This window comes from Meleagris gallopavo, chromosome 7 (genome assembly GCF_000146605.3).
Source record: "Meleagris gallopavo isolate NT-WF06-2002-E0010 breed Aviagen turkey brand Nicholas breeding stock chromosome 7, Turkey_5.1, whole genome shotgun sequence".
Lineage (NCBI taxonomy): Eukaryota > Metazoa > Chordata > Aves > Galliformes > Phasianidae > Meleagris > Meleagris gallopavo.
This window is the reverse complement of record NC_015017.2, coordinates 2,006,021-2,018,739: the sequence shown is the minus strand read 5'-3', so window position 1 is coordinate 2,018,739 and position 12,719 is coordinate 2,006,021. Positions and strand designations below refer to the sequence as shown.

The 12,719-nt window shown below is 43.3% G+C and overlaps 1 protein-coding gene across 6 annotated transcripts in view; it reads right to left on the bottom strand.

Annotated features, from left to right (window-relative positions):
* Window positions 1-12,719, bottom strand: part of AGAP1 (ArfGAP with GTPase domain, ankyrin repeat and PH domain 1) — a 290,613-nt gene that overhangs the window by 81,500 nt on the left and 196,394 nt on the right. For 4 of the 6 annotated variants that reach the window (XM_010713235.3, XM_010713236.3, XM_019616860.2 and 1 more), the window contains one exon: window positions 12,381-12,542. The exons of the other annotated variants lie outside the window; for them this stretch is intronic. In XM_010713235.3, the coding sequence (XP_010711537.1) occupies window positions 12,381-12,542 (162 nt within the window). The remainder of the gene's footprint in view (window positions 1-12,380; window positions 12,543-12,719) is intronic. 6 annotated transcript variants of the gene reach the window in all.

Sequence of the window (12,719 nt, the reverse complement as noted above, 5' to 3'; positions counted from 1 at the left end):
AAAGAGGCAAAGAAAAAGGCATGCCAAATTAAAAAAGCCAGCGCCTCATTACTCCACATCTAAAGCAGCTCTGACGGAGGCACAGGAACTCATAAGATGCGTCTCACTGGGCTGGGATGGGCTGTTTTGCAGCCATCCTGCACGTTCAATGTTAGCCATTAGTTCTTCCCAATCGGGCATCAACGTTCAACGCACACCCAAAAAAATATATAATACTAGCAATAATAATAACAATCTGCAGCCTCTCCGAGCTTCAATACTTGAAGTATGAGTCAAAGAAGCAGTTTCACTTTTCACTCGGGAAGCTGACAAGCATGACTAGAGGGGGAATAAAATAACATTCAGTTCGCATAAATATCAAGCAGGCTGCTTGAGACTGATGGGCCAGGAATGTATTCTTAGCCATCATTCTGGCAGACAGGCCCAAGGACACTCATAACTTATTTTACAATCATTTAGTTTCAGCTCAAGTGGAAAACGTGACAACTTATCTCTGCTGACAAGATGGCATATCGAACCTTACAATTAACTCTCCCGCGATTATCTGCCCAGCCCATCATTAGCTTTGCAGTTTTTGATGGACTGTACGGGCAAGCTCTACTTGATGACGGTCATCATTTGCAGGGTGTATATCTGTATTAAGGACACCATTCTCTCCTTGCCACGGAGTTATCCTGCCCAGCACACGCTCTGCTCTGGAACTGCAGAGCCAGGTTTGTCGATGACGTGCAGCAGCACCGCTGCAAAATGCCCTCTCCTCCCAGGAGAGCTCTGCTAGCTGCAGCCTCTGCTGCTGACGGCAGGGGATGGAAGTTCCTTGCGAATGCATGCGTCCCCTCGTAGCACACAGCTGTCCCTTCTCCCCTCTGCCTCTCCCTGTGCATTAGGCAGAAATCACAGAACCTAAAAAAGCCAATGCAGCTGTTGTTATGCAAGCCAACTTCCAAGGCTGCCCCTTCTCCTAGATACATTTCATAATTACAGTCATAGACGAAACTCCTTTCAATTATGACACATATTAATACGAGAAACGAGAGGCACAAGGGAAGAAATATTTTGTCTAAAGCAACATCCAGAATTGAGATGAAACATTAAATGAAAAAATCAACCAATCCTCTGAAGAGTCTCAAGGGCTGTGCTGTTGCACTGCACCACATTTGCCATTTGAAACACATCTGATATCCTCTCTCAGTATTACACGTTCATAAAGCTTAACGTTCAACCTCACAGTTTTACCTTTTGGAACACATGCCACAAACAAAGTTGCAGGAGCACTGGAGGGTTTGAAAAGGGTAAAAAATGCCATCCCAACCCTCAGTGCTCCTGCATCTGCTGAAAGCAAGCTGGGTGGAAGCATTTGAGACATCTTCCCTTCTCTGCTTGCCATGCACGCCTCGTGGAGTAGCAGCAAATACCAACATAGGAATCAAGGGGGGAAAGAAAATTAGGGCCCAGAAGCAGGAGGGAGTGCCCCCGCTAAGACACCCAGATGAGGGCTAGCGTAAGAGGAGACAGCAACACGTGATGCGTGGGAACAGCACAGCACAAAGGCTGAGCTGAGATGCACAAACCCGAGAATGAGCCCCGTCTTTGGCCCACAGCTCCTATTCTCTGTCACACACACAACCCTTTCTCTCCTGTGTAACGATTTGAAGCGGAAACAAGGCCATTCTGACCTCCTCTACCTTTGTGTCTTTTGATTTATTTTATATTTTTGTCAAATCACCTATTTACAAAAACTTGAAACAAACTCAACAGGTGATGCTATTCTCTGCAGACCAAAGTCGGGCTTGATCTGGTTTACATTTTTCTTGCATCTTCTCGTTAAAATTTTCCAACTGGCTTTCAAAGTGAAATTAGACTTTTTGTGGAGCCCAGCTCCCTGACGCAGCCTTCCTCCCAAGAGCCCGGGGATTGATTAATTTGGGTGTTTGATTTTCTGAAGTGACACGAAGTCAGACTCTGCACAAAAGCAGGAGCGGCGCATGGGATCAATTAAAGAGCAGAAGCAGCAACACAATTAATACCTCCAAGTTCAATGGGAAGAGAAAGAGCCGATGACGAAAACAACAGCAACAGCTCCAACTGCAGCAGGAATCTTTGCCACGGCCCGAGGAAGGCTGAACCCAACGGGTGTGTTTCAGAACTTTTACTGTGCCATTAGCGTAGAAATGAAATAAGCCAAAGATGTCGGTAGCTGGTGGACTGGATAATAAAAAAAATAGCTGGACACTTTCATCTTCTACACATGTGTTTTAAATAGAGGCGAGAAAAGCAATCCTTTTATTTAAGCAGGGGAAGCAATAGACTAAAACCATCTGTAGTTGTATTTCAGACCCATTTCCCTGAGCTGAAATTTTTCTGGCTGTGAAATCCAATGCTCTGCAGCTTCTCTTTACAGCTATTACCATAAACGTTCTATCAAGTTCTTTATATTCCTCCTCCGCCTCAAACTGAAGTTAAAGGGATGCTGCAATTGCACAATGACTGCGTAAGGCATGGATGTACAGGACAGACATTAAAAACCTGTCAAAGCCGCAGCTCGGCAGAAGCCTGCCGACAGTGATAAACATTTGTGAGTGGGGAGAAGGGCTGGCAACAAGACTTTAGCGCGCAGGAAAAAAAGCACAAACATTTCCAACACACACTCAGCTCGTCCCTTCGATAGAAAGCGGGCCCGTCCGGTCATTGATTAGCTGAATTTAGCTTGGACATTCAAGCTATTGAGGGCTTAAATTAACCTGCTGCACTGAAAGAAATTAAAAGGAAGCTCTGAGCCGAACTGTGGGATGGAGATGAAAGAGCCTCAGGAGTATTCTCTTTCCACGGCGTCTACCATTTTTCCAGCCTTATGTCTAGAGCTTGTAAATCACAAAGCTATCCTGTCATGTACAGAAAGCCCCACTGAATGCCCAAGTTACCGTCTCCTTTCCTCTAATGGCAATTTCAATTAAATAAGAAAAACAAAGGTTCCTTCTCAACAAAAAAAGATCCTCCGACTTTTGGAGGTTCTGCCTTTTGATACATCTTAGCGTGCTTCAAGCAAAGCAGACCTGAAGGCATGTTTGGCATGAAAGGATCCTTTCCACTTGGAAGCCTAATAAGCCACTTTGTGACAAGCAAGGGACATTATCCAGAGACCTGAGAGAGAAAGTTAGTCTCATGACACTATGGCATATGTATCGGAAGGACTGGCTTCAATAATTTCCAGGATAGTAAGACACTTGTTACAATCTTTCTTATCTAAAGGAAAGACAAAGTTACCTCTAGTTCACTTCCGACTAACACACCATATCTGGCCAGTGTAACGGAAGATGAAAGCAAAGAAGGCAACACAGCACTTTAGAAAAAAAATAAAAAACGAGAGAGAATGAAAGAGAAAGAAAAAGTATGTTGCTCACTACATTTTCCCTCCTAAGGAGCAATGTGCTGCTGTGCTAGCAAAGCACATTTGCTCCCTAGAAGTTTACACATTGCTAGGAAGAAAAGAAAAAAAAACATTTCCATTTAGCTTCCTTTCAAAGCTGTCTTACAAAGTAAGCTCCTTGTATCTTCCAGAAACTGAAGATCTGATACAGGCAGCATCTATTCCTGCTATGTTGCCAGCACAGTGATGAGCATAAGCAGCAAAGACTATTGCATGAGAGGACCTGCAGGTCTCAGATCCTGACCTGCGAATGGGATGCGAGCCCTTCCCCTGCACGTCCCGCCTGAAGCAGGTTGAGGTCAGGTGCAGAGACATTAACTGCTTCCTGAGTTAACAACAGCATTCTAATTTGTCTCATCCTCCACTACACTGATGCATCTTTGTGCTTCCCTCATCTGTACGGTATGCTGAATGTGCCCTGGGGAAAGATCAAATGTGACAAGTTGTGCGAATGCATAAGGACAACAAATTAGAAAGCGAGTCGTGGATGCTGCAGGATGGCACCACGTCCCAAGGCAAACTACCTCCGTGGCTCTCACCGAACACATCTACAGTCTACATCTATAAAGGATGTCTGATTCTCCAGTGCAATGTTTTTGCTGGGCAGCATCGGATCTGTTGAGAAGAGAGATGTGGTTCTTACGTGGTGTCACCCTGAATTGCTCTGAATGGCACGGATGATGTTACGGGTGTTGTTTCTCCTGTCTGTCACCTTGACACAAAAAGGAGAGGCAAACAGTGTTGGAGAAGATAACTGCCACAGGGACTAGTTTATTTACACAGGCTAACTAGTTCCTAGCCATCACAGTGAGGAAGATGGATGGATGGACCTTTGGAAGACAAACAGTACGGGCAACCAGGGCAGCACCTCCCGGTTTGAGCCGTGTGCTGTCTGCCACTGTGCGCCTCTATGGCCCTGAAACCACTGAAGGCAGGTAGATAACTGTGCACCCAGCCATAATTACCGACTGCTGTTTGTGGTACCTAGCAACCCCAGCAAGACCAGCCCAATTAATGGTGACTGGCAGGAAAATAAGCACTTGGAGTACCACTAAAAAAATACATCCTGGATGAGCGAGTTAGATAATGATCGAGTACACACAAGACCATGTGAAATGTACTAATTTATATACTCAATCAAATCGATGTGAATAATAAACTCACTCAACTACAAGGAGAGGGTCAGAGCTCTGCCCTGATCTAACAATCAGCATTGTCTTCTGATTGCAAAAAAAAAAGTCTCACGCATCAACATTTTGCTTTGAAACAGAGCCTTGAGGTCTCAAGGCACTTGGAAAATAATGAATGTATGCCTTGCTGAACCATTTCCTCCTAAAATATTTACCTTGTATTTCAACTTAAGCAAAATAAGACACAAAGGAAGAACTGACTCTCTTCAAAGAAACACTCAGAGCCAGGAAAAGAGACATGTAGCCTGTCTCTAGTCTCATACTTTAACCTTCACTCTGTATAACCTGTGGATAACTTCAAGCATCAAACCCACTCTCCGGTAATTGAGAAGAGGTTGGGAAACTCTCAACAATCAGTTCACAGGACTTCAGCAGCAAGCCTGAAGATCAGCATTTTGGAAAAACCAAGAGTCTCTTAACATTTTCCAATTAAAGATGAATGACTGCTGTTTATTAAACAGGCAGTGAAGCACACCATGCTAGAAAAGGCTCAGGCTTTCCTGGTAACGCCTGCCATGAGCACCAGCAGCAGAAAGGAAAGCAAACCATGAAAGCGACACCCACGATACTCTTAAGGAAAGGCAAAAACTACAACAGCATATAGCTGAAATGTAAAACACACCTTGCTCTTCACATGAAGCAATGGCCCTGGTGCCTTATATTGGCGCCAGATAAGGCAAATGTCACTGACAAACTCTATTGCTGTGCTTCTTAAACGTTACTGAGCACTCCTTCCAGGTTTTCCCAGCTCTTCTGAGGGTTTGGGATAACTGAAGTCAGGGCCCTTCTTCTCCTGCTCTCACTGAATGCATGCATCAGGAAAAGCACTCGCGTGCGACCTCATGTAAACTGGATCCTCCTTGGCAGCCTCGGCTGGGGTGGCACACACTGCCACTGAATTAAGGAGCTGTATCAACTGTAACAAATGCACGGCCTGGGGACTTGAAAGGAGATGCTCTTCCACCTGCAGGAAGCCAAGCGCTGAGCTTTAACTGCTCCCCAACAATCAGCAGGCTGTGAAGGAGATGCGGATTGGGTTTAACACAGAGGCTTCTTTCACTCCTTGAACTGCATATGCTGTGAAGAGGCTTTGAAGTGTTGGATTCCATAGGTAAAGTATACACAACATCCCCGTTCCCAATGCTCTGTGATCTGGACTGGAAAGAAACCGAGACTGCAAACAGACATGCTTGATGAGGCAAGCACTCATGTTAATTGGAACAGAAACTTCATTAAGCCTGAGAAAAAATAAAAGCATCATGTGAGTTTCTTGCACACACTTCACCCAGAAACAGGCCAAACAAAGCAGCGTGCTTCTGAACATACATTAAACGAGGAGTTTAATTACTACAAGCATCTGTTCGGACTTCAAAAGTGTGGACAAAAAAGTTCCGAAACTTGGAGTTACTTCAATGGTAACTATACGTAACTTTTAGCCCTCCCAACTTTGTATTTTCAACATTCCTAAATTTTACTGAAGTGTAACATTTTCATTATTGTTATTATATCAATGTAGATTATTGAAATTCAGATAAATATCACTCCAGGTATCCTCAAATCAAATGCAGCTCAAATAGTTCAAGCCAAGTCCTCCTGAATTTAGGCAACGCATTGATGCCTCTGCCACTATTGCAGCAATCTATGCCACGGGTCACATTTATTTCTGAGACACGGGGAAAAATAATCACAGCTGATGGTACATCTCAGACCATCTGGTGACTCACCTGCCAAGAAAGATCACAGCAAAACTCATTCCAAAACTACAAACATTGAAGATTAAAGCAACGTTAAACAAGAAACAAACAAAAAGAAGTCTTTGGAAGGCTGAGCACTCTTTATACAAATGGAATATAGGGCTGCCTTCCTGGTGAACAACTCACTGCCTACATGAGTGTGCTCATCTGCAGTATTAACCCTTCCACTTGGACAGATACTGATGCAGAGAATCAGAGAACAGAATATTTTGCAGATTTTTCAGTGCTGTGTCTGTTAAACATCTGTGCTCCAGAGAGGCAGCCTGCAGCTGCTGTCAGAGACGGATACTAAGCCAACCTGAAGTCAGAAGTGCCCCACGCTTCCACTGCTATCAATGGCAGGGATCTCCTTTCCCTGCTTTGGAAGTACTGATTTCTGGGGACCATGTAACTGCGAGGCACTAACTCTGCACCTGGAGGGTCAAAAATGACCTTTCTATTCTCACAGTTCTGTCAAGAATAAAAAGAACTTCTTCGGTTTGGGGTGTTTTTCTTTTCTCTTGGGTTGGGAGTGACTGTGGTCAAAAGGAGAAGGTGTGACAATCAACCGTGGCCAGAGGCAGCAAAGCACTCATTCACTGAACAAAGCTAGACAATCAAGTCAGATTATTTTTCCTAATAGAAGGAACATGACATCCACAGTCCTGTTTCAGCTTGAATTCAGAGCTAAACTGCACATTTAAGCATCTGTAAGCCAATGCAGAAAGCAAAGCTTCATAGTTCCACTCACCACGTTAACTGAGTCACATAAACAATTTATTGACAGACATTTGGCACTTGGGGCTGTGAGCAAGATTAAGATGAGCACGAGGTTTGAGGCTGCCAATGTCAAATTAGCACAAGATGAAAACTCACATTCCTTACCATTCTGGAACCAAGCACCAGATGTAATTGCTGAATGCAACAATTCTTTAAGTTTTAAGCAGGGGCTGGGAGGGGTCAGAAAGAAGAGGATCTTAACCAGGAAAAGCAGATGGGTTTCTGGAGAACAGCAGAACATATAAAAATCCATATTTCAGCAGCAGCACTCAGCAAATACCGAAATATTTAGCTAAAAAAACAAAAAAGTTGGGCAGGACTGCCCATGCTTCCAAAGCCCTTCTCAGCCTTAAACTGAGCTGCATGGAGATTTTAGTTTTTTGCAGGCAGCAGCTCACTGCCATTGGCTCTGAGTACATAAGCACCATCGGGGAGCTTCAGCACAGACACAGCAACTGAAGATCTGCTCCCACATATTTCATTCTTTAGAAATCCTCTGGTGGTCATACATGCCTTGCCAGATGCCAGCCCCAGTGGGATCCAATGGCAATGTCTCACCAATGGCTCCAAGTCCAAGGCACTACAATAACCTCAACCCCAGCCTGGATCCCATGGTAAAAGGCACTCTCTTAGGGCATTCCCTCATTCAGTAGGGTTCATGTCTGAACCCCACTGTATGAGTAGGGGATTGCAGAGGTTTTGTGACCGTATTCTTCATCTGTATGTCAGGAAAGGTTTTCCCCAACATTTGGGCAATAAACATCTAGAGAGTACAAAGTAAGAGCCTACATTCCGTGACACTGGTGGGAAGCTCTGTGAGAAGGGCAGCATTTGGGGTGGGAGGAGCTGATGGCAGCTGCCATCAGCTCCCCCGTTCACCTGAGATTCTTACAGTCTAACTAAAGGAGTTCACCTATTGGCAACTGCAGGAAATACAAGAGCAGCTAGAAAACAAGAAAGTGACTTCATATTTGCTCCTTGGTTAACTACTTCCTTCTTTAAAAAGGAAGAAATAGCTTTTCCAGCCTAAACCATTTATATACACTTACCACAATTCTGAAATTCCGTAAATTTATTTGAAATTACATAATTTATCCTTGTCAAGAGCTGCCTATTGAATTCAAACCCCTCTCAAACATGCTTTCGGCTTCATTTCTGAGATGAAAGTGTTACGACAATGTACAGCACAAGACTCCGCCGTTTAATCATTCCGAGTGCTTACGATCAGAAAAGTAAGGCAAGTTGTAAGGTCTGCATTAATATAAACACCCCAGTGACCTCTCGTACCCCATGGCACAGTGAAAACTCAATTTCACATTAACAAACCCTAAAATCAAACCATTAGAAACTGAAAAGACACCAGGTATTACAATTTATATAAATTACAGCAGAGATCAAATGGCCTGTAGAAGCAATCGTACAGTGATAAAACCTAAGTGGATGATATTTAAACAGATATTTGATTTATTTTATATCTGTGGAATTTTCCATCAAGCCAGAATTCAAAAGACAGTTTGGAAATCAAGAATAAAGAAACCCCACCCCACACAAACCACTGTTTGAAGCACTGTTTCAGACACACTTATTACTGTGACTAACGAAAGAAATGCTTCCCTCTGGTATGCTCTGGACACAGCCTTAGAAGCCAAAGCAAAAACTCTAATATTGACAGAAGAGGAAAAAGCAGATGTGCTGCTTCCTCATCGTTGGGTAGAAAATAACGCCCTCCATTTTCTTGGGATTAAGTCTCCCAAACTGGATTTTTGTAACCTCACAGAGCTGGCTGTGGTCTCTACCACAGTGTCTCTACCAGAGGGTGCCTCTCAAGCTCTTGAAGTGATATACAAACTGTAAGGGCTGCACAACAGCCTTTCGTTATCTTTCATTAATGATAGCAACGTTGCTAGTTAATATTAATTGCTGGGTCTGCTTTCCACTGGAAAGCTGCTTCCTACTCAAGTTTGAGATGCGTCGCAGCACTGTCCATCAAGATGTACCAAATATAAGAACCCAACCAGCCCTCAGCCTTCCTCCCGACCCGATCCAGGGAACCTCTCAGCCAATAGTGGTGGTGGCAGTAATCGTTCTGAGTCTATCAGTAACACTAAACTGCTCCTTCACTGACGGCAAACACCAATTTCTTTCACCGAGGATTATAAGTTGGTGTTCACGGTCTCTCCGCTGCCATTAGGGTGATAAACAGTTTAAAGTACATCAGGATCTGACATGTAGATCAATTTTGGGTCCATAAAGAATCCACACAAGGGGTTCCTGGACAGGGATTTACTGCCCCCAGTTTTTATTCTCGCTTGCTGCTAAAATTACTTCTGTCAAGTACTTACAAGAGTAAGAAAAAATGTAAAAAGCATTAATTTTTCATGTACTTCTGGAGAAGCCTCTTTAAATTTCCAAGTTTTAAGACAAATATGTTAGTGAATTTAAAATCACGCAGAGCAGCGGGCGGCATCCAGCTAAATTGTGAGCCATTGGCGTGGGCCGCTCACTATCTGGCAGACAGCAATTTGAAACACTGAACTAAGCTGTCTGGATTTTCTCTGAGGGCAGTCACAGGCTTCATGTTACCAGTGCCAAATTATATTAGACATTTAATTTTAAACCTCAGGTACTTAAATGTAAAACCTTACAACAGTAATAGTCATAAAGCAGTGGGGCATTCCATTTCAGAGAATGGATTTTTCTATTTTTCCCCTTTAATTTATCCAGCACCTCCTGTTTTGTGGCTCTGCCCACTACAAAGTAATTTATCTAATTAGGAGATGTTCACAGCTGCTTGAAAGACAGAAGCCCCAGGAAACCAAAGGTCTGCTTCGGAAGACTTTGAAAAGTTCTCCAGAGCCACACAAAGTATTAATTTAATGTGAAAAAAAGGTGCAGAGAAAAATTGAATCCCAATATGTTATTTTGTCTACAATAAAACCGTTTGACAATAAGCAGACATATTCTCCAGTACATTGGCATTTGAATTCCAAAAGATGCTTAGCTTCTCTCCGTACCTGCTGCTTTCACAGTATTACCTTTTTATGACTAAAATTCAAAATCTTTTAATGGAGAAAAAAACCCCTGAAATTAAAAAGAGTTTTTCATGCGTCAACTTGCTGGCATAAAGGACACATCTATGAGCTTCCCGAAAGACGATACGCTGATGGAAAGGAATGTTCCTGATGCTTTGCAGCCGTTTTATTACAATACCTCTGTTTACGCTGACATTCGGTTGGCTAAAAATGGCCACTATCTCCATTTCCCTCACATATTAAGGCGATTTCTTCTTGTTTCAGAAAAGTAGAACCTCTGCAAGAAATTAAGTCAGGCTGATCCAGAGCCACCCACCAGTCAACTTCAGCTTTTTAATAAATATTTCATAGATAATTCTAGCTGTCATCTCTTTTGATCCAGAAGTAATCACATATGAATGTCAAGTCAAAAAAAGGAGTACAGAGGTTGTGTAGGAGGAAAGGTTCCCTTCCCCAGTAATTTAGAACTAGCTGCAGTGCAGAACCAGGAGCCACCGCAACTCCAAAGCAGAAACAGCACGACAAGGTCAAGGGGAAGAAGCAGGAAGTTAGGCTCTATTTCTACTTTTCAGCACATTAATTACATGCCACTTTTAGGGACTCATTGAGTTTTGCATTTGAAGATGTTCTTCCATTGCAGCCTTGGTTTTCACATCTGTTAAAGGGACGTCTGCAGGTCTGGCAGGTGCAGGGACCAGGCACTGGCTATGCCTTAACTTTCACTTGCCTTCATTCCAGCGAGAACACACAATGTTCTCCAACTTTCCTTTGAAGAGCTACATTGTAAAAGAACGGCACTGAAAAGCTGAAACTCCGGTATAACCTTTTAAAAGCAAAGTAGAATCGGGGTGGATGGAAATAACAGAGCAGCGCAGAAGAGAGAAGAGCATGCAGCCTTAACTGTGAAACTAGTTCAGTCTAAAGGAACCACTACATTAGCAATGCAAGGGGTGAATGAAAATATTCTCCTTGCTGGAAGGAAAACAAGCAGGAGGAGGAGAATCTTGACTGTCCTGAGAGACTAACCAGGTCCCAAAGAGCTAGGTAAGCTGGGCTGACACTGAAGAGAACAGTGCTGAAGAACTTCACCATTCTGCCTGCTTCAGAAAGTTCTGTATCATTTTCATGCAAATATCACATTGCTGAAGGTGCTGCCTGCAAGTTCAGAGCTCCAGAAATGGATGCTTAATGCAATAAATGCTTAAGCAACCATAAACTTGAACATGAATCAGCCAGTGCTGAGGTGACTGATTTGAACTCTCCTTTTCCATAAAGTAGCATTGAAAATCTATCCACAGCTGCCTGAAAACCCCAGACTCAAACCTTAAACAGTGTACAGACACACATGGGACACACAAAATAGTCTTTATGCTCCTGCCATTCTCCCTTTTTTTGAAACAGCCATTAGAAACAGTCCTCCCTTTCTCCTCTCTTATGCACATGCTTTTTCATGCTATCCATAATCCTATTTTACTTCTGTGCAGAGCTCTCTTTCACACATATCTTTCTTTCACTTGCTGCCCTCTGTTTCAGTAGCTTCCCATGGTTTCCACAGTCACCTGGCACAACCTGCATGCCCCAGATCCACGTTTCCCCAGTACCAACCTGACCTGCAGCTCACTATGACAGAGCCCTCCACTCTTATCCCCCATGAGTGCCATGGCTGCCCCAATGTGCCATAATCCTCCCCTGTGCAATATTTTCCTGCTATCTTACACATCCTCTAAAAGCAACAAGCTGTTTTGCTGTTACTCTCAATACAAAACACCATCTGGAACAGTGTTCGCTCCTTTTAGCTCTGTTAAATAGTCTAAATACTAGAAGAGAAAAAAAAACAGGTATGGCAGCAGCGTGCATCCTTCAAAGCAAGGCCACAACGAAGAAAGGGCATGCCACTGAATAGGTCTGCAGGGTAATTTACTGCTAATACCAACCACACAGAATAAGAAAATAAGAATACAAAGCGAACAACCTACATTATGTACCTGAAATTCAAATTAAGCAGTAGTGTCATACATCAGCTCTTCCCACTGAGAAAATATTGTATTAATCTGTTTTTTCATACGATGCCTCCTTTTTCCCTCAGATGCTGGAAGTTTGGCTTCCAACAGAATATCTGGGTGAAGAACATCTGGTTGTATTTTCACTTTAACCACAAAATACCGAATTCCCTTTTCACCCCAATGCAGGTCACCCCCCCCAGCTCCAAGTTTCTTACCACTGCTAATGCCAGAGTTTGCAATGACTGTTGCCTCACTCCACTGATCTGCACTGGAGACCGAGTAAGAGCGCTGATGCATACCGTCCGGACGGCTGTTGAAGGAGACTAGACTGATCCCACTTGCCATCTGAGACACAGATGTGCTAGTAGTCACGTTCCCTAGACATAAATGGAAAACAAATTGTGTCAATAGAGAAGATAAAATTGATTGACATGAAGATGGATGGCATGAAGATCTTAACAGAGCAGAAAAAGAAAGTATTTGACCAGCAGAAAAAGCAACGCAGCCCTCTCTGAAACTCTAAAGACTACAGATTTCAGCAGCCCACTCCAATC